The 22,067-nt window shown below is 37.6% G+C and overlaps 1 protein-coding gene and 1 pseudogene across 3 annotated transcripts; both read left to right on the top strand.

Moving 5' to 3' along the window:
• Window positions 1–176: 176 nt before the first annotated feature.
• On the top strand, window positions 177–20,908 carry SLC25A46 (solute carrier family 25 member 46). 3 transcript variants are annotated; one of them, XM_059693930.1, is made up of 8 exons: window positions 177–626; window positions 3,330–3,372; window positions 5,274–5,331; window positions 5,931–6,008; window positions 6,468–6,568; window positions 13,471–13,527; window positions 15,185–15,242; window positions 19,352–20,908. In XM_059693930.1, the coding sequence occupies exons 1-8, from the start codon at window positions 308–310 to the stop codon at window positions 19,928–19,930; spliced, it is 1,293 nt and encodes a 430-aa protein (XP_059549913.1). In that variant the 5' UTR covers window positions 177–307; the 3' UTR covers window positions 19,931–20,908. The 3 variants fall into 3 exon arrangements, with proteins under 3 accessions (XP_059549913.1, XP_059549914.1, XP_059549915.1); XM_059693931.1 differs by having other exon boundaries at window positions 178–599; XM_059693932.1 differs by having other exon boundaries at window positions 358–599; window positions 3,335–3,372.
• On the top strand, window positions 8,720–8,842 carry LOC132233948 (small nucleolar RNA SNORA66; annotated as a pseudogene).
• Window positions 20,909–22,067: the final 1,159 nt, after the last annotated feature.

Raw genomic sequence — 22,067 nt, 5'->3', positions numbered from 1 at the left:
CTGTTTCCTCACGGCATTTCCTTGGTACAGTGTTCCATTAACTCCAGTCACTTCACCACTTGACAGTTTAAAGGCGGGCTCCGTAGACCCGAATCGTCTCCCTAGCAACCGCGTCTCCGAAGACCGCCGGAAAAGGCTATGATCACGTGCGCTGTGAACTTCCGGGTTGTCAACGTGACTTCCGGTTGTCAGTTTCTCCGGACGCGGTGGCGGCGACGGAGGAGGAAGAGGAGGAGGAGGAGGGAGAACTGTGCGGCCCCAGTAGTGGTGGGCTCCAGGGGGCTCGCCTCGTCCTGCCCCGCCTGCGATGCATCCGCGGCGCCCGGACGGGTTCGATGGCTTGGGCTATCGCGGGAGTGCACGGGATGAGCGCGGTTTTGGCGTGGCCTTCCCTGCAAGGTCCTTCAGCTCCGGGCCGGAGCTGGGCCACTGGGTGACCACTCCCCCAGACATCCCCGGGAGCCGCAACCTGCACTGGGGCGAGAAGAGCCCGCCGTATGGCGTGCCGGCCCCCCCCACCCCCGAGGGCCCGGCGGAGGAGCCCTTTCCCGGCGGCGGCGGCGGCGGCAGCCTCGGCGGCGTGCCGGGCCCGAGCACGGGTGAGGGACTCCGGGAGCCAGGCCGGGGTGAGGGGACTGGCGGGGCGGCGGCCCGCGGACCCCGGGAGCCGCGCCGAGGGCCCCGCCTTCGGGTCCTTGGGTTCTAATCGCGCGCCACACCCGGCGCCCTCCCCGCGTCCTCTGCCCTTGAAGCGGGCCTCCTCTCTCGTCCTCGCACGAATGTTTTCTCCGGGGTGACGTCCAAAAAAAAGACACCTGTCTTAGCTAATTCAGTGACCACTGCATTCACTTGATGTGGTTCATTGTAGCTTTGTGTTCTGCAGAGTATTGTGTGTGTGTGTTTCAGCATGGACAGGCTTGGGCTCAAACCCGGCTCTACCGGTATTAAAAGCTGAGAGATGGTGTAAAACGTCTGTGAGCCCTCAGTTTTCTCATCTTTAAGGTGGATAGAAGAATAACAGGGTTTTTTTTAAGGGTTAAATAAAATGAGATGTGAGTGATGCACAGTACGTTGTGGAGCAAATATGTGTTTCCTTCCTTTTCCCTTTTAATTAAAGCAGCTGAGTCTGTTTTCTAAGCCCCAAAATACCCCCTGGCATCAAACCCCTTTTTGGTAGAAGAGAAAATGTTTATACTTTCCCGTTTTCTTCTGTTAAAACTTAATGGTAATATCAAATTGAGCCTCACTCATATTAAATGATTCGCTTGAAATACATAGAGAAGTTGTAAATTTATTCTTTTTTATTTTTAATGGGCTAGTAACACTTTTCTACTTACATAAATTATAGACCCTAAATTCATGTACCCCATGGGAACTCTGTAAAGATTTATGGAATTGAGAAATATACCCACCTTCTGCTTTTTTTTTCTGACCTAAAAATTCCTCTAACAAGCAAAAATCACTTGATACAATTTCAAGATAAGACTTTGAATTCAAGACATAATTATTTTCCAAAGGATTGTCAGAAGACCTGTCTTTTAATTGCAATACTTTGTGATTTAGATATTCTCAACATCTTTTTTAATTCATAAAATGGAAATAATGGCACCCTCTTCCCATTCTCCTGAAATTGTTAGAATAGTAGATTATATTAAACTAGAGGCCCGGTGCACGAATTCGTGCACAGGTGGGGTTTCTTGGCCTGGGCGGGGATCCAGCCGATTGGGGCCATCTCACCCAGTCCTGATGGGAGCTGGTGGCTAACTTCCTGCAGCCCCTCCTGCTGGCCAGGTGAAGGGACGGTGGGAGGTTGTCCGGCCAGGGGGGAGGGACTATGGGAGGTTGGCTGTGAGAGCACACTGACTACCAGAGGGCAGCTCCTGTGTTGAGCATCTGCCTCCTGGTGGTTAGTGCACGTCATAGCAACCAGTCGACTGTTCGTTTGGATGCTTAGGCTTTTATATATATAGATATAAATGTAAGTATATTTATCATTGAATATAAACTATAAGTATATTTTAAACATCAGTTTTATTCTCATTTCTTCTATTTTGACTTGCAGGTATAATAAGATTGATTTGGGATAACTAGGAGGAATAGACTTTACATGCAGTATGATAAGCAAATGATGTGGAGGGGGACCAGTGATTTAGTGTCATGCAATTAGCTTGTTCACTCTGTCTGGTTTTCTTTCTGTTGGTCCCAAGAGGAGTACTGGAAAATTATAAATGAAATAATTCCAAATGCATATATACCTGCTACATAGTTACATTCTTAGGCAGTAAAGTTTAGACTATTTTTCATAATTTATGCTTTGATGGGTACAATGAGGAGGAGCTCTTAATGTAACTAGGGCTGTTGTTTTTTAGCAACAGTAAGAGGCTGGTGAGTCTACTTTGCAAGGTGGATAGAAGCCTGAGAGCATTATACAGTTAACAATAATAAACCTTCCTAATACCTTCCAGAAAATATGGTATTTTCTGTTAATATTAGGGGATGATCGGGACACACAAAAAGGGGAAAGAGCTGAAAGAAGGAAAATACCTTAACTTGGGCAAAGAAAAGCTATCTCGCTTATACATTTTCCAAAATAAGGGTGAACCAAATAATGTCCTCAGGGACATGTTTACATGGTCTTGTTCTGACTGTAAGGAAATAGGGTGTTGCTTCATTTAACAGAGCAGAGTTGAGAGAGAGTGGGGAGATGGGATAAGAGAGGAGAGAGAGAAAAGAGATTGAGAGCCCTTTATTGCCCATTTTGATTCTTTCAATTTAATAATTTCGTGGTGTTTTACTTGTGACTGTTGGTTTAACATAGATGCTCTCTACCACTAACAGTGAATGACTAATTTTATAATATGGGAGGTAAAGTTGTTGGTGTACGTATCAGAGCTTTCTAGAGAAAAAATTGTATGTTGTTTGCAGTCAGAAGTTACAAACTGGTAGCCCTTAGATTCTACCTGCAGATATGTTTTATTTGGCCCACATAATGTTTTACTGCTTTTAAAAATAGTTGACAATCTTTTTTATTAAAAGATACCACATAAAAATAATTTTTTTAGAAAAATCACAGCTAAAAAACCAACCCTGAACCCACAGTCCCACATTGCAACAATGAATTGGAGCTGAAGAGCCGTTGTGCTTTGCAACTTGCCACAAGCCCAATAGAGTTCTTCACTCATTCAGATGAATTCCCTGGCCCCTATCAGGACTTGACTTGGGGACCTGGATTTAAATGAATGTCATGTTAATAAAAGAAAATATTTTTTGTTGTTTTTTACAGTAAATCTAAATATTGGTTATGAGTAATCTTATTTCTTCTATTTTAGAACAGTTGAGTAGATTTGCTGGATTTGGTATTGGACTTGCAAGGTAATGTTTTATCTAAATTTTAGTTTTTATTTATAGTTTTTACTGTTACAATAAATGATTAGTAGTGTTCCCTTTAGATTGATTCTTTGTAGCAGTAGATTAAATATTGAATAATATTTTGCAGAAAAAATTATTTAAAATTTATAAGTTAATTTTTTCCCCCAGTAAGGACAGAGAATAGTCATTAAATTTTATAATCACAAAATAATTTTTAAGGAATAGTGTTACACCTTTCATATGTATCTATCCAAAGAGTAAATCATTAATTCTAATGTTATCTATTCTCCTCCAAAAACCAAGTCATTTTACAATGAATCTTTTTTTTAAATTGAATTATAACAAGATATTTAGCAACATGGAGTCTAGGTTTCAGTTATAGTCAGCATTTAATGAGCATCTTTTTTATTATTTTATTTTTAATGATTACTTTGTATTAGAAAAACCTCTAGTCTTGATTTATGTGACCTTTAGTGAATACTGTTTCAAAAATACTGGAATTGCACAAAGGCTGATATATGCTAACATAAGTCATTGTTTTAAACATTTTAATCAAGAAAAAATGACCTTATTTGTATGATTAAACTTGAGGATGTTAATATCAATAGAAATAAAATTTGTGTAGTAAGGATTTCCTTGTGCTGTAGTTAATTTTTCTTCAGTCTCACCGTTTATACTTAAAAGTTATTATCATCCTATATAATAAAAGTCTAATATGCTAAGTGTCCAACCATTCATTTGACCAGTTGCTATGATGCACACTGACCACCATGGGGCAGATGCTCTGACCGGTAGGTTAGCTTCCTGCTGGGGTTTGGCCGATCGGGACGGGGTGAGACAGGTCAGACACACTCTGGAGCCCTTCCACGGTCCCTTCCTGGCCAGCCAACCTCCCGCAGTCCCCCCACAGCTGGCTGGCCGGCCCTGATCTGCCGGCCCTGATCAGGACTGAGCGAGAGGGGCTGGACATGCCCTGGAGCCCTCCTGCAGTCCCTCCTTGGCCCTGATCGTGCACCGGTGGGGTCCCTCGGCCTGGCCTGCGGGGATCAGGCCATAACTGGCTCTCCGACATCCTCTGAGGGGCCATGCATTATGAGAGGGTGGTTCTTGGGTGACACACCCCGGAATCGGGCTCGCTCCTCTCTGCTTCTGGGTGTGTCACCTGAGAACCCCAGCTGCCAACTAACCACAACTCGGCAGCTCCTGCGTTGATCATCTGCCCCCCGGTGGTCATTGGGTATCATAGCTACTGGTCAGATGGTCGCTTAGGCATATCTATCTATCTAGATAGATAGATAGATGCATCTATATATATGTGAGTGTGTGTAGATGCGTGCATATCCATACAGGCATGTGTTACTGTTGGTACTTAAGCCACAGTTGTAATTAGTTTGTGGGAAATATTTTCAGAACTATTTTGTAAATAAAATACTAATCAATTAACATGGTCATTGAAATCCCTATAACTTAAGCGCAAAGTACATCAAAAACAAAATTTATAGAATGAGATTCATGAAAAATAGATAGCTCTTCTGATAGGAACTTTGTGCATAAGACATCTGAAAGAAATTGAAAGGGGCATTTAAATTGTCTAGGAAAGGAGTTTCCCATATTAGATATACAGAAATGTCGTTTCATCTTTATATTATACATGTTAGTATTATATATTGTTTCCCTTGATTATCAGTTTCCAAATCTGGCTTTAATTCTTTTCATGTTGAATTTTGTTACTGGTACAGTGATTTGTAAACATGATTTTTTTTTAATTGTTTTTTTATTTATTTTAAGAATGGGAAACATAAAATAATGCATGATTCTTCAAACAAAATTTATTTCAGATACATATATGTTATAAATTAACTTTTAAGCTATATTACATATGTTTATAAATTGTTCTTATATAGTCTCTTTACAGAAAATGTACTGGCTCATCCTTGCATTGTTCTACGCCGCCAATGTCAGGTAAATATACTTCCTATGCAATAATCCCAACTCTGATTTGAAGTACAGAACTCAGTCCAGCTGGAGTGGTTCAATGGTTGAGTGTCCCCACATCCCAATGAGAAGGGACTGGAATATGTGCTTCATCCTAATACTTTAAAAAAATTATTTCACTTAAGTATTGGTCCTGACCCCCTTTACTGATTTTATGATTTGCTAATTGTTTATAACTTATAGCTGGAAAAATACTAACCATTGGGAGACACATACCTCCTGTTCCTGAGTTCTTTGTGGTTCCTGAATGCTTTGCCACACTAAATGTAATTTGACTATTTTAGGAAACAAAAATATCAAACCAAAAGGCCCTATTACATAGGCTATATTATTGTGTATATTGTGCATTTGTTTTCAGGGTTATATTTATATAACGATATGTACTTTACTTTTAATAAGTTATTTAAAGCACTTTTAAGAGCAATTTTGCTTTGCTTATGTGTAATTTATGCTGACTTTAGAATTGAACTTTTGTTTATGATATGACTCCACACTATTTCTTTCATACCCTTGTCATTTCTTGCAAAGCAAAAATAGAAAATAATTATGAAATATATTTTTTACAGGTTAATTACCATGCTCGGCATTATCATCTCACTCCATTTACAGTCATCAATATTATGTACAGCTTCAATAAAACTCAGGTGAGAATTAGTGTATAGGTTTTGTTAAAATTATTTATGTGTCATTTTGCCATAGTAATAATTAAAGCAACAGTCATTTCTTATAATCTAGTTAATAAAAATATCTTAACTCTTGTACTAAAACTAATGTAACATGATAATGGAATCTTTTTGGTGTCACTGAATAATCAGTGAATTTACACCTTTGCCAAAATTAATTAAATATTAGTGGTATTTAATCAGTAGTAGAGATACTCAGTTAATTGGAATGTTCATCTTGGCCTAAACATAGGCTACCAAAAAATATTAAAATAATGTTAGAAATTAATTTAGTTGTAGTTTTCCACTAAAATGTCCTTTTAAATAATGTCTCATTGGAAATACCAGTAAACATTCAATATCAAGTTTTATTAAGTCTCTTTTTTTGGTGTTTCTTATTTACCAATTAACAAAAATAACAATAAATTTTGTTTATTGCAGGGACCAAGGGCCCTTTGGAAAGGAATGGGAAGTACATTTATTGTCCAGGGAGTCACACTTGGAGCAGAAGGAATAATTAGTGAATTCACACCTTTACCAAGGTACCTTTCTTGGCATTTTCTCAATATTAATGTCATATTAAAAATATAGCAAAATATGATAGTTTCTAATAATACATTGAATTTAAAAACTTGATTTGCCTGAAGTAGCTAAGAGGAGAAACAGAAAATAAGTTTAATTGCTATCTTATTGAATTAGCATATGATAAAGATAAGTGCTTCCTGGTATAGTATCTATTGAGATATATCTTTCAGCTCCTGCTGCTGTGTGTCAGCAACTAGCAATTAAGGAATAAGCGAGTATGTGAGTAATTCCTGCTCTTTAAGTAGCTAGTTTGATGAAGGAGACACATGTAAATAAATTACAGTACATTATGTGTTCTATAATTAAACAAACCCCTTTCAGAGCCAAAGGGACACTTTGCATAGAGTTATTGTTAGGATTTCAAAAAAGAACTGAAATCTGAGCTAAGTTTTGACTTATGGTCAGGAATTGACTTGGCAAAGAAGGAGAGGATTCAGAGTAGAGGTGACAGCATGCCCAGTGGAGGTTGGAACATCTGGGTAATAAGTGTCTTATGCTAAGAATAGTGAGCATGTGTGGAGTGGAATAGAAGGAAACGAGGTTAAGATGCTAAACTGAAGCATGGCAATGCCTTTGTAAGGGATATAGGTTTTATTCTTTGTGAAATTGGGAATCGAAGGTGTTATTTGTTGTTTCTTGTTGGTAACATATGGGTGATTTGATCAAGGATAATATTCAAGTGATAGTGTGGGAAAAAAAAAAAGACTGGTGTAGACTGTCAGTAATCTAGAAAAAAGAAAAAGAAAAAGAAAAAAAGACTTGTGCAGAACTGTCAGTAATCTAGGCCAGATTGAGAAGGGTTTAAACTATGGAATAGAATAGAAAACAATGAGCTGGAGAGACATTTCTGAAGTATATTTGATAACTGGTGATAGATTGGGAATGGGCATATGGGAGAGTGAGTTGTCATCAGTAACTGAGATTTCTAGATTGGAATCAAGTTGAAGAATTCATGAAGGAGAATAAATTGGAATGGGAAAGAAGATAAGAAATTTAACTTTCAATAGATGATGTTTGAGATTTCTGCAAGACAATTAGGGGGAACATGTCTAATAAGTGGTTGGAACCGTGGGTCAGAGTCTTAGAAAAAATTTGAAGCTGAAGGCTTAGTTTTGAATGTAGTGATATAAAAGCAGCAGTTGGAACATTAGGAAGGATGCATTTCTAAAGGCGATAATGTAGACTAAGTGACAGGAAATGGACCAAACACAGAATCCTGGGTAATGTGTGAATGCACACACACATGTGTACCATACCTGTATGTGTATTAGGAGAGGTAATTGAGGGGAGTAATAAGAGATGATCACAAAACTCATTGAAAATAGCAGCAAACTGTAGGACAATAATGTCATCGAAGCCAAGAGAGGTGAATTGGAATTGTTAGATACATTTGCAGGGAGAGGGTAGAGAAATTGGGTAAATTTACTTGTGCACTTGTTTTCTCTCTGAAACAGGATACAAGGTCATTAGGTGAAAGAAGAATGAGGGGAAGTATGAAAAGAATGAGGAACCTAGGTTCTCAAACTTAATATGTTCTTGAAGGCTGTTAGAAAACTGAGTCATGTTTTCCCATTAGAAATAATGTAAATTGAATTAATCTGTTCCAGATCCCCAAATGATTCCCTGCTTTAACCTTTCTTATATACAGTACATATTTAATTACTGATTAATCTATAAGTAAACACTTTAAAAATAAAAAGGACATTAAATGTAAGTGAAAATTTAACAAAAAAGAAATGAAAAATTTCATAATAATAAGCAGCAACAACAACAACAAATATTCACAGCATAATTTCCTGAGATGTTAACGTAAGATTTAGTGGTAAAATGACTCATAATCCCGCATTCTCTCCTTTGTCGCCTGAGAGATCAGTGACTGATTATATAGGTATCATCATTGAAAGGGCTGTTGGTTTGAGAAGTGAATTGTTTAAGATGGGAAACATTCGAGAACCAGGTTCAACTGTATATGTTTGGGACAGTCACGGCTACTATGTGTAACAGAAGGCGAACCTTACTAGGAATATATGAAAGGAATGGTAATAGATAGTATTGGAAAATATAAATTAGTGTAAGTGCTATTTGGTAGGAATCTTGTGATTTTTCCCTATCAACACTAGATCCCAGAGATAGCATTAAAGATCTTGAATGGTTTGCTAACGTAATGGTGGTGATAGAAAGGTATTAGCCTCAGAAGCTACTGTGGTGATTCATTCTATCCTAGTACAGTGTAAAAAAGAGATTTTGAATGGTTTGTTGATCCAAAGGTGGCCCCTGGCAGGTGAATTTTTGGGGTTGATAAGGAAGTGAGGTTGTTGCCGGTACAGTCAACTGGCATCTCAATCTTGGGATTCAGTCTTTATAGGGAAGAAAAGGAAGACAGGCAAGACTGATAGTAGGCTTTTTGCCAGTGTTTGCTTTCAAGGACTGTATAGTCTTGAAGGTCTTAAATTTCTTTTAACACAGCTTTGCTAAATGTTATAAACAAAACAAAACATTTGGTCAGCGACAAGTTTCTCATCATACTTTAAAAATCTGAATTTATGATGTTGGCTAACTTTATTTACCCTATTGCTTTTTATATCACAGGATAAAATGGAAAGTTAGTACTTGTCATCAAATGTTCTTGAAGTTTTGCCAGAAACACAAAATTTTATAAAAATTTAACAAATTTCAGGAATTTCTGTATGGTAAAGTGTAAAGAATTCTACATTTGCAGTCAGACACCTTTGGTCCTGCCTACACCACTTTTTAGTTCTGGGAACTTAGGCAAGTAATGACACTTCTCTAAAGCACAAGTGAAGTAGTAACTTTCACTCCAGGTTGAGAAGGAAAAAAGAAATGGGAATGGGAAGGCACAGAATTTTATCAAACTTTCTCATTCTGTAGACATACAGACACATCAGATTATGTGGACATTTTGAATCATATTTAGGAAGACATGAGAGGTTATCTTTGTTGTATTTTATCTGGATAATTTTGGTAATAAGTCCCACTCATTAATTAATTTATTTACTTAATTTACTAATATTTCCTGAGCACCTACTATGTTCTAGGACTAGGTCCTGTACTAGAAATCAGGTATACAATGAGAAGAAACAAAAAGTACCTTAGGTCTAGTATAAGGGACATTCATTAAGTAAAATAGTCCCACTAATGAATAACTAAGTACCAGTTGAGATTGTTCACAGAAGAAAAAGAATATGGTTCTGTGAGAGTATTATAGGGTTAGGAACAGTGTCAATAATAAAATGACACTAGTTTTTGTGTAGATTATGCATTAACTATGTATATTCATCTATCAAGTGAAAGAAACACGAGTGCCTGATGGCTGCTGAAAGGACAAATAAGTTGCCAACTAAAAACTGCATTGGATTTAGTGTCATGCAGGTCATGGGAACCTTGGCAAGAACTGTTTTTGTTGGAATAATTGGGTAGAAACCAATTTGGAGTGCATTTAGAGGTGAGTGAGAAGTTAGGACGTGGAAATAGCAAACTTAGAAAGTTGGCTGTGATGAGAGATGAAAAAAATTAGCTGAAGATGAGAGGTTTGGGTTGGATTGAGGGAAGATTTTTTTAAGAGGGAAGCTATTTGAGCATGTGAAATGAGAGACAATGGAAATTAAAGACTGCTTAACTATAGTTATTTAGACAACTAGGGGCCCAGTGCACGAAATTCGTGCACTGGGTGTGGGTGGGGGGGGAGTGTCCCTCAGCCCAGCCTGCCCCCTCTCACATACTGGGAGCTCTCAGGCGTTGACCCCCATCACCCTCCAATCGCAGGATCTGCCCCTTGCCCAGGCCTGACGCCTCCGCCAGAGGTGTCAGGCTTTGACAGGGGACTCCCATCTTCCCCCGATCACTGGCTCTGAACCCCGCCCAGGCCTGAGGCCTCTGGCCCAGGAATCATGCCTGGGCAGGGGACCCCCATCTCCCTCTGATCGCTTGCTCCACCCCCCGCCCAAGCCTGACGCCTCTGACCCAGGCTTCAGGCCTGGGCAAGGGGACCATCATATCCCCCCAATCCCTGGCTCCGCCACCCCACCCAGGCCTGATGCCTCTGGCCCAGGCATTAGGCCTGGGCAGGGGACCCCCAGCTCCCCGCGGTTGCAGGCTCCGCCCCTGCCCAGGCCTAACGCCTCTGGCCTGGGCGTCCAGCCCGGGCAGCGGGGACCCACAGCTGCAGCGGCCCCGCGATCGTGGGCTCCGCTTTAGGCCCAGGCAAGGGACCCCTAGCTCCTGGGACTGCCAGCTTCGACCATGCCCAGCTCCCATCACTGGCTCCACCCCTACTTCCTGCTATCACTGGCCAGGCCGGAAAAGGCACCTGATTCTCCGATCATGGCTGGGGGGCAGGGCAAAGGCGGCCCCAGGGCTGCCTTTGCCCTGCCCCCCAGCTCTTAGCTCCCCCCTGGGTTTCCGATCACTGTCAGTGGCAGGGGGCTTCTTCCTGCTTTCCCTTTCGCCTCCCTGCATTGTGCCTATATATGCAAATTAACCGCCATGTTGTTGGCAGTTAACTGCCAATCTTAGTTAGCAGTTAATTTGCATATAGCCCTGATTAGCCAATGAAAACGGTAGCGCCGTACGCCAATTACCATTTTTCTCTTTTATTAGTGTAGATGGGGGAGCAGTGGGGACGGGCAGGCTGGAGAGGATCAATGGGGGAGGGGTGAAGAGAACATGTAATACTTTCAACAATAATGAATTATTTTAAAAAACAAAAAAAATAAAAATTCTATTGTTTTTGTGTAGATTATGCATTAAGACACTATCAAATAGAAAACTATTTTGAGAAAAAGCAAGTCACTTCTCTCAGTTTTGTTGCTTGTTTGAAGGGTAGTTTTTGCTTGTGAAAACAATGACTTAAATGTATTTACACAGGTTTTGGTATTTAATAATGAAATATAAAAAGGTTTAATCACAAGTAGATTTCTACACTACCCTCTTTCCTGAAGCACTTAAATGTGCTAATTTAAATTTCTAGAGCTGTGGCAGTTAGCTTTCCTCATTTTATAAAGGAGTAGAGAATAGATACAAAGAAAAAAGCCTTAATTTGTTATAATTGATTATAAATTTTATTTTTCTCTTTTTTACCTTAATAATCTTCCCTTAATAATTAGTTTTGTATTCAAAGGGAAGGTGGCCCTGTCCTTTCAGAAACAGGCCACAGACCCGTCTGTCCATAATGTTAACAACAGTTTCGTGCTTCAAATCAGTGTCATAATAGCCTTGAAAAGAGTAATAGTGCCCAGATGATTGGCAAACCATGTAGCATATTTTGTTTTATAATTATAAAGTCACTGTCAGTAAGATGAAAGGCCTAAATTTTTTTTCATTTTTCATCTTAATCATTAAATATCATCTTGGCTCTATTTTTCTGTGGTTGTTCAGGCCTGTAGTATTCAAGTCCTAATCAGAATGTGACCCGGAAGGTTCCCTAGGGTCTAATAAATCAGAGAAGGTTATTCTATTGTCTAAAAATTTCTCTGCAGACCTCTCAGTCTCTTGTAAAATGTAGGAAAGTTCACCTACCACCCGTGCTATAATTGTACTGAGTCTGTTTTTACAGCACTTATATTATTAGTGATTAATTATTTTTGCCTTTTTAATGTAAAATATACTTATTCCTTTATCTCCTTATGTTTCTTATATTCACTTACTTGAGATAGAAAATGTTTTCTCAGTTTCCTGCTGTGGCTATTGTGCAGTAAGTGTCAATTTTATCAGGGGAACTGGTAGTAGCTAGTCTCTTCTTTATTTTACACCCTCTTTTCTTTGTTATTCTCCCTCTCCCTTCCTCCTCCTTCCCCTTCCCTTCAATCCTCACTGTCTGACTCTTCATTTACTCTCCCTTTTGCTCTCCATATTCTTTTCTCTTTTTTTACTTTTCTCTTGATACAACTTTTTCCTTTTTTGTTCTTTCAGCTTGCCTCTCCTCTTTTTCTTCTTTTTCCTGGTTTCCAAAGGTAACCTATAAATAGCAGGAAACACCCAGTGCTAGACCTTGGTTCCAGATCTAGCATTTTTTATGTGTCTTTTGAACATGTCCCTGTGACCTTTTTGAAAACCTTTATTTTCTCAAAGTAAAACAAACACAGTACCTGCTCTGCTGCTATCACAGGGTTCCTTCTTGTATCAGATGAGATGAGAGGGAGCGGAGGCAGAAGCAGACTTCACGTCAGAGACCAGGGTTTAGAGCCCTTGTTTTACTACTAACATTAATCTGCATATAATTACTTCATTTTGTTTATTGTTTTTTATTCCTATTCTTTCATACTTTTTAAAGCTTTATTTGTCCCTTTATCCTATTCCTTGTTACCTTTTCCCTTTCCCACCCATTCTTTTTTACTCAACCTATCACTTTTTTAAAAATATTTTCTTATTGATTTCAGAGAGGAAGGGAGAGGGAGAGAGAGATAGAACCATCAATGAGGGGGGAGAGAATCATTGATCGGCTGCCTCCTGCATGCCCCCTACTGGGGACCGAGCCTGCAACCCGGGCATGTGCCCCAGAGGTAACGCTTCAGTACACAGGCCAATTCTCTATCCACTGAGCCAAACCAGTCAGGGCTCAACCTATCACTTTTATATCTCCTTTAATTTCTCATGTTCATTTTTGTAATCAGTTATAACTTCCTCCTCTGTCAGCCAATACAAAAATACTTTGAACATTGTTTTTCTTTTCAAACCACTACAATTGTTTCAAATGTGTCCCAGAAAGGAAAATGTTTTCCATTAGAATATATTTCTCCTATAGATTTTTTTAAATTAAAACTTGATTGCCTTTTTGCAAGTTGGGCTAATTCAAGATGTTTTAAGTAACATGACTTTTGTTTTACTTGAATTTATTTTTTAGGGAGGTTTCACATAAATGGAATCCTAAACAAATAGGAGAACACCTTCTGCTGAAATCGTAAGTGAAATTTATATTGAAAATTTATATTAATTTTTATAGCATTATAACTGAAAATTTTATTAAATAACTATACTGAAGGAAATTAGAGCAATGAAATATTTGAGGGACTAGAATTTCAAAGGACAAGTTACAGGGTTTAGGAATAAAAATCCTGAACTATTATTATCTTTAAAATAAATCTTTCTAATTTGAAAGGGTGAAATCACAACCTAATTTTTCTTTGTGTTCTTAGGAAGTTAGCAGAGGTCCTCAACTTTTTAAACACAAGTTGCCAAGAAAGTTATTATTATTATTTTATTATTAATTAGAGATAACAAATTTATTTGTATGGTGATGAGCAAACTAAAAAATGTAGTCCTGAAGGCACTTAGTGATTTTACAACATTGACCATTTTCGTAGATTAGAATTTTACTCTTCACTTTTTAATTTTTTTTGAAGATTGTGAATTGGAAAGCCCCTCCAGCTTGCTGGCTCCCTTGGTGGGGCATTCTAGCTCATTATTACTTAGTGATGTTCCATTCACCTTGAAAACCTACTACTTGCCAGGACCTGGCCCGTAGGGTTAGGTAAGTCCCACCTTGATATTATTTTAATAACTATATTTTGCAGGCTTGCAAAGTTGTAATATTACTCTGCCTAATATTAGTGGTAGGAAACAACTTTGCAAAGCTGTACAATATTGTTTTTTAATAATAAAAGGGGACTTCACTTACCATTGAAGACTGGCTTAACTCTGCTGGGTGGGAAATCTGGGAATGGATAATGATAATATAGGATAATAGCAGAACTTGTTCAGATATCACTGAGAAGGCAAGCAATAGAATGGATCCCACACCCTATATTTTAAGTGTCAGAGTTATAGGCTTCATTACCTATGTGCAGGTAGAGGTCCAAACAATGACTCAAACGAGCCTCCATTTCATACTGCTTTAAAATAAAATCTATGTTATTTGCAGGCTGTCCCTGTGTTATTATTAATACTTAATGTTTCATTTCTAATTGTTGAATAAAGATTTTCTGTTACAGGTCTCTGAAGTATCTTTAGGCTATAGGTATTAATAGTTGAAAACCTTACAAATATAACTCAGGCTTGAATATAAATTATGTTGATACATTAAAGTAGATATTAAAAGATCTTATCTAATAAAGAGGGAATATGCTAATTGACCCTCGCACTGTCGCAAAGATGGTGGCGCCCACAGCCAATAAGGGAATATGCTAATTGACTGCCCCGTCCTCAAAAATGGAGCGCCCACAGCCACAACATGGCGGCACCCAGTCCCCCTCAGCCCCGCTGCACGCCTGCCTCCGGAGTCCCCCAGTCCCTTCAGCCCCCTGGCCGCCCACGGCCGGCCCGAGGCACAGGCAAACCTCGGATGGCGGCTGCCCAGCCGCCCAGGGCTGGCCGAGACTCAGGTAACCAGGGCTGGCCGAAGCTTGTGCTGCCGGCAGTGTCAGCAGCAGAGGTGTGATGGGGCTTTGCCTTCCCCTGTTTGCCGGGTCACCTCTTGCCCCTGAGGGCTCCCGGACTGTGAGAGGGGGCAGGCTGGGCTGAGGGACCCACCTCCAGTGCATGAATTTTCATGCACCAGGCCTCTAGTTTAGTATAAGTATCTTGTTTCAATAAGCTGATGTTTGTTTTAATTTCTACAGCCTAACTTATATAGTGGCAATGCCTTTTTATTCAGCAAGTCTGATTGAAACAGTACAGGTAAGCTATTTTTTATGGTCATTTGTTACTTAATAATGTTTTTGGAATATTAAATGTATTATTTATGCCTGGTTGTATAATAGAGAAATTTAAAACAGTATCCTTTTAAAATTTTATTTTGCAAATACACACATATCAAAGATTATATACTAGCACTTTGCTGGTAAGTATATTTCCTTTGCAAACCTACTTCACACTTTTAGTTTTAATTTATTTTATCCCTTCCGTAAACAGCTGTATACTCTTTATCCAGATATCTCAGAATCCAGCCTATGACTTGCTTTGGATACAAAAAATCCAAAGGGTTGTGTTTGTGTGTTTTTTTCAACTTTCTAAGACACAACTCAGAATGGTGATGGCTTATCATAGGTCAATAAATTAAGCATGAAACATGATAATCATCTTAACAGTGAGAAGGTAGTCTGCATAGTAGTTTACTAATAGCATTCTTATTAAATATGCTTTTTAAGGAACATTTGATGCTATGGTGTGGTAAGTGCTACAAAAGCTAAAGCAGTCTCCTGCTAGTGTTTTAAATTGTTTTATTATTTCTAACCACAGGGTGGCACTCAAGTACATCAAATTCATAGATTTTTTTTCACCATTGGGTTCTTACACTTAAAACTGTCAGATGAAGATAGTTTAACTTCACCTATACACAAAATCCAATTAATTGTTTATCACCTATCTGCCATCTCCATCATCACATCCTCTAGCATATTATTTGTCTTCAATAAGTATGAATTCCTTCTCTATAAACACCTCAATGGATCAGCCTTTTCTCTTCAAATTACTCTTTTCCATGTAATTGCTTTTCTGGCCCCATCGTTGATCATTTATTTATTTATTTATTTTAGAATTGACTTCAGTTAACAGAAGTTAACATCTTGCTACTCAAATACACTTTTCTCTGCTTTTGCACTTGGCATTGTGTTAAATAAATGATATTACCTTTGTTTGGGACTACAGCTTACAGTTATTACTCTATGAGATATTCTCATAAATAAGGAAAAAAACAGCAAGAAGGTGATTGTTTAAGAAAAAACAAGCAACATGATATTAAGTATATCAGAATCACATGTCTGTTTAGATCTGTGACTTTAAACAAATATCTTAACCTTTCTAAATCTTAACTTTCTCATTCATAAAATGGGAACAGTATTTTAATAACTGGGTTGTAAAAATTGAGTTACTTATATAAAGTGCTCAGCTCACTATGTTTGTTTGCTTATTTAACCCAGTATCTACCCCTCTTTTTCCTGCTCCAGGTTCTACCTGCTAATTGCCTCATTTTGATTTCTTTGGTCTGATTTTCTAGAAATCTTTTTATGTCTTCTTAAGTTTCTCCTCTTGCACATCTTCCTCTTCTTTAAGTAACTTCTTTGCCACCTATTCTACCATACTCTGATACATAGTCCTTGACCCTGTCTGCTTTTATCCTGTATTCACCATCCTGGAGAACTCACTCTCATAAATCATTTTGACTCTAATCTTTAAAATGTGAATTAAATCATCATCACCTCAAGACTCAGCGCATAAATACAATATTGTCTTATTCCCCTGAAAATTAGCTTCCTTTTGAGCATCTCCTTTCTTATTAATGTATTATTGTTATCTTCACCCTAGAGACTTAAGACTTTAGTTCTTATTTTTAGAAATGTCTTGGTTTTTATATTTCTTTCATCCTTCATAACCAGGCAGTCATTATGCCTTCTTAGTTCTAAATCCAAAATGTAACTGAGATTTGTCTGTTTCTCTCCACTGAGAGGCAACCATTCCCATCCCTTCTTTATCACATACTTGGTTTATTATGTTAGCTTCTTTCTTCCTTTTTGACGTCCAGTGGGTTTTTGCCCTCCTGGGAGATCTTTGAGAACATTCTTCCCTTGAAAAATACACATTCATACATAGATCTCCTGAAGACCTCCTTGGTCCCTTAAATATGAACTTCCTAGTGAGCTGTTGTCTTCATTAACAATCCTTGTTCTAGTCACTGCATTCCACATCAGTGTAAGATTGATGTTCTTCACTTTCAGTTCTTACATCCTTTTGCTGATTAAGGATCCACACTGACTCATACCTCCTAAAATCAATTTCAGACTTTTCAGCATAGTATTCAATTAAGGTTTTTATTGACTACACTTTACCTTTTCAGTTAATCTTCCTTAACTGATCATTTTTTTTAAACATCATTAAATATTTATTGAGTGTCAACCTATATCAGGCACCATTATAGACCTTGGGGCTATAACAGCAAACAAAACAGACAAAAATAGTCTGCCTTCATAGAGTTATATTTTTGTGGGGAAGATAAACATAAGCAAAATCAATATAAAGTATACTAGGTGGTGCGTAGTGCTAAAGAGAACAAAACTAAAGCAAGGAAATTAAATAAGATTAATGGGTTGAGAGGAGCAGCTATTGTTTTGTTGTTTTTTAATCAGAAAGGCCTCACTGAGAAGGTAACGTTTGAGTAAAGATCTGAGCATATGAACTACTTAGATATTTGGGAGAAGAACATTCTAAGCAAAGGAAAAGTAAGTGCAAAGGCCCTGAGGTCAGATTGTATTTCATGTGTTTGAAGAGCAAAAAGGGGGGCAGTATAGTTGAAGCTCACTAAGCAAGGGGGAGAACAGGAGGAGATGAGGACTGAGAGGTAAGAGGATGATAAATCATAAAGGACATTTTATTTTAGGTCATTGTAATAATTTAGCCTTGACTTTGAGGGGCATGGAAAGTCTTTGGCATATTTGAACGAAAGAGTGATTCTAACATGTCTTCATTAGGATCTCTTTCGCTGCTGTATTAAAAATAGACTAGAGTGGGAAAGGATCAGAGATTGGTAAATGGTCTAGGTGAGCTGATTTTAGTCTGTGGTTTTAAATGTATTATATTTACTGAAAACACATTGATATGTTCAGCTTGAAGCTTTTTTTAATCATTTAAAATGTAAATGTAAAAGTTTACCCCTTAGACTTAACACTTCTGAACTCTTGATTTCTCCCCAAAATGCTACCCCATCCATATTTCCCAACCCAGTAAGAGCCATTGCTATTCCGCTTCCTCTGGCCAACAGCCTTGAGGTTATCCTTGACTTCTCTCCTTCATACCCAAATCCAATGCACCAGTAATTTTTATTGGCTGTAATTTTAGGATAAAAGCACAACTGACGCACTTCCCTTCCATTACTACCTGGTAGTCCATCATCTCTTTTCTGGATTATGTAATAACTTTTTAACTGGTTTCTCAGCCTGCCCTCTTGTTCTCTGCACAATAGCCAGTGTTAACCTAAATTATATCTTGTCCATCTTCTGCTTAAAACCAGATATTTTTCCATCTGATTTTTCCATCTGACTAAAAGCCAAAGTCTACTCAATGGCATGATATGGCCCCTGACTACTTTATAACTTCATTTTATACTTTCTCTTCTTCAATCATTACTGTAGCCAAATTGGCTTCTTGCTGTTCCTTTTATGCCTGTCCATGACTCTGACCTGTATCACAAACTTTGTTATACATATCCTCAAAATTATAGATAGGCAGAAACATTGCAGATGATAATGACATTTATTCAGTGCCTTCCGGCTTTCAGGCCTTTTTTCACTTAATCCTAGCAACTCTATTGATAAAACATAGGTGGTACTAATTCCATTTTTATAGAATGGTAAACTGACTGTTAGGAGAAGTTAAATAACTTGCCAGTGGTCATATAACCAGTAAGTAATGGAGGCAGGGTTGAAACCCATTTGTAAGAAGTCTAAGCACTATACTACCTCTTTTGGTGTTTTGGTGTTATGGAGTTAATGTGTTTCAAAATTATTTCTAAGGAGCTTCTTGAAGCCGGGGGAACCAGGTGTGTCCCCACCCACATCTCCTTCTCTATTTTCCTTGTCCAATAAAAGTAGCTTCCACTTCACTGCTATCTGTTTTATGAAATTTCATTTGAAAAAAGAATTTAACACCTAGGTAACATTTGAAGTCTGTAAGCTATTGATGTTTTCCCTTTTTGGTCAGCAAATTAGTATTTAAAAGAAACCTAAAAAGATCCCTTCTGGGGGGGCAAAATAAGCAAATATTAACTTCCACTCATTTCATCATTTTTATTTTAGAGTGAGATAATTCGAGATAATACTGGGATTTTGGAATGTGTTAAAGAAGGCATTGGAAGAGTGATAGGCCTGGGAGTGCCTCATAGCAAACGACTACTTCCTCTTCTCTCCTTGATCTTCCCCACGGTGCTGCATGGGGTTCTTCATTACATCATCAGCTCCATCATTCAGAAGATCGTCCTACTAATTCTAAAGAGAAAGACTTATCATGGCCACCCAGCTGAGAGCACTAGCCCAGTGCAGAGTATGCTGGATGCTTATTTTCCAGAACTTATTGCTAACTTTGCTGCCAGTCTTTGCTCTGATGTTATACTTTACCCCTTGGAAACAGTTTTGCACCGCCTTCACATTCAAGGAACACGCACAATAATTGACAATACAGACCTTGGCTATGAAGTGCTTCCAATTAATACACAGTATGAGGGAATGAGAGACTGTATCAATACCATAAAGCAGGAGGAAGGAATGCTTGGTTTTTATAAAGGGTTTGGTGCTGTTATAATACAGTACACACTGCATGCAGCTGTCCTACAGATTACCAAAATCATTTACTCTACGCTTCTTCAAAACAGCGTTTGAGATATAAGTTCCCGATTAGTCTAAAAGGCACAATCTGGACACTTTGCTATGAAATTGTAGGGTATAAAAGTGATACTGGGGGGGAAATGGAATATAAGTGAAACTGGTAGAGAAAGCCCATGCTCATTATATTGACTTTTTTTTAAGGCCTAGGTCTCTCTGGGATCAAAAGTATTCCAAATTTGAAAACTCAATAAAAATAATACTCATCAATTAAATTCTAGCTAGTGTAGCACGCATACTGAACTAAAATTGGTCTTGAGCAGAAGCAAAAATTTATCAGCAAACACAAAACAAAATTTTACAGAGCTGAATTTATTCCATCTAACTTTAATATTTATTACATGTTAATTTTACCTTCTTGGTTGATATTGGTATGCCATCCTTAATATATAGTATCAAGAGGTCATAGTTTACTTTCAAGCAAATAAATATGTAACCAATGATAATGATGAGAAGGATTAGATTTGGCAATCTGTAATCAGGAGTTGAAGTTTTAAATTGTATTATCCCTATATAACGTTTTAATGGCTGCATATTTATTACATAAAGCCATTTATGTTCACATACAAAACTTGGAATTTCCTTCCTTTCAACAAATTTTCCATCTTTAGATCAGCTTATTGCATAAGATGAAGTCACACACTTTCTGCTTAAATATAAAAATAAAATATTAAAAGCCAAGTTATCCAAAGATTTAAGGCAAACAATATACTTGTCTATATCCAAATACAGCATTTCGGTGCCAGCAACTTAATATTCGTCATATGTTTATAAAGCTTGATTTGCTTACCTAGTTATGTGAATCATCAGGCTGTTTTTAGAGCCACTCTTAACAGAGATAGAAAATAAAATAATCATGACAACTATTACTGTTTCTAAATTTAGAAATTGTGTACTGAAAGGAATGTCACTTGTTTTTCATTTCTGAATGACCTGTCTTAGTGGAGACGCAATTAAAATTCACCTGGGAATTTGTGCCTCTTGCCTTCTGTATAGTTATCATAAATTAATGTCTTCAGTTTTTATTCCAGGTTTGTTTAAAATTTCATACTCGAAACTAGATATACATAAATGGAAAAGCAGGTCTCTCCATATCGCCTTTTATTTAAACTTGTTTGGATGAATACTGAAGAAAAAATACAAACTTTAAAGGAAGTTTGTCCTCGCTTTTTATGGATGAGGTAAAGAGGTAAATTTCAATAAATAAGCAAAAAAAAAATCAGTTTAATAAAAAAAAAATTGTATGTTCCTAAATGGATGAAGCTCTTTGTGTAGTAAAATGATATGCATTTGACTGATCCATCATTAAACATTTTGAAGTTTCATTTCCTCCTGTAAGTGGTCACAGTTTTACTATGAGCCATGTAGCACACTGAAGTGCAGTGACTTTGCACTTACATTTTCCAACCAGATTTATAAATAGATTTATTTTAGTTGCTAAATATCAGCGAAGTGGTTACTTTATGTGGTTAATAATGTCGGAATCAAAAATGATATCCAGAAAGTGTGAAACAGTATTTAAGTAGCAACTCTCTTTACTATCCTGTGTTGTATGTTTGTGGGTGGTTTTTCCCCCAATTACTAAAACATACAAGTTATACGTTTTTAAATTTCACCAAGAGAGGAAAAATAAAATTAAACACCACTGATCATATGTATTTTATGGTTATTCCTTCAGATTGTGGTTTATTTTGTCCAACATATGGCATTTAAATTATATTTATTGCTTTTAAACTACTAAGTAAATTGTTAGATATTTATATGTCGAACTTCCTAAAAATCCTTTTATTTTATTATAATCAATGAAGATTATTTCAGACAAGAGTTAACTTCTGAAAATTCCAAGTTTCAGAATATTTCTGGAAGAGAATCTGAATGGAATCAAGTATATACTAGTGGAAGTATTGGGATCTTTCACCTAGCTAAAAATTAGGTATTTCAAGATTGATGAAAGTTAGCATGAAGATTCAGTTGGATAACTTTCATTATGAAATCATTATAAGACTAATAATAGCTTGAACCACACACAAGTAAGGTAGTCTTGTTTTCTGTCTCTTTGGAAAAAGAATACAAATTAACATCAAAACTAAAATTGAAATGTGGCCAAAAAAATTGAAATGTGGCAAGTTAAAAT

Source organism: Myotis daubentonii, chromosome 4 (genome assembly GCF_963259705.1).
Source record: "Myotis daubentonii chromosome 4, mMyoDau2.1, whole genome shotgun sequence".
In the NCBI taxonomy this organism is placed as follows: Eukaryota; Metazoa; Chordata; class Mammalia; order Chiroptera; family Vespertilionidae; genus Myotis; species Myotis daubentonii.
The sequence above is the reverse complement of the archived record's forward strand: the minus strand, read 5'-3'. Positions and strand labels throughout refer to the sequence as shown.

What these genes read in the sequence shown, in the direction of transcription:
- SLC25A46 (XM_059693930.1), top strand. Translation starts at nt 308, where the DNA reads ATGCATCCGCGGCGCCCGGACGGGTTCGATGGCTTGGGCTATCGCGGG. An exon ending in TTTGGTATTGGACTTGCAAG is followed by an intron (nt 3,373 to 5,273) that starts GTAATGTTTTAT and finishes GTTCTTATATAG; the next exon opens with TCTCTTTACAGAAAATGTAC. An exon ending in GAATTCACACCTTTACCAAG is followed by an intron (nt 6,569 to 13,470) that starts GTACCTTTCTTG and finishes TTTATTTTTTAG; the next exon opens with GGAGGTTTCACATAAATGGA.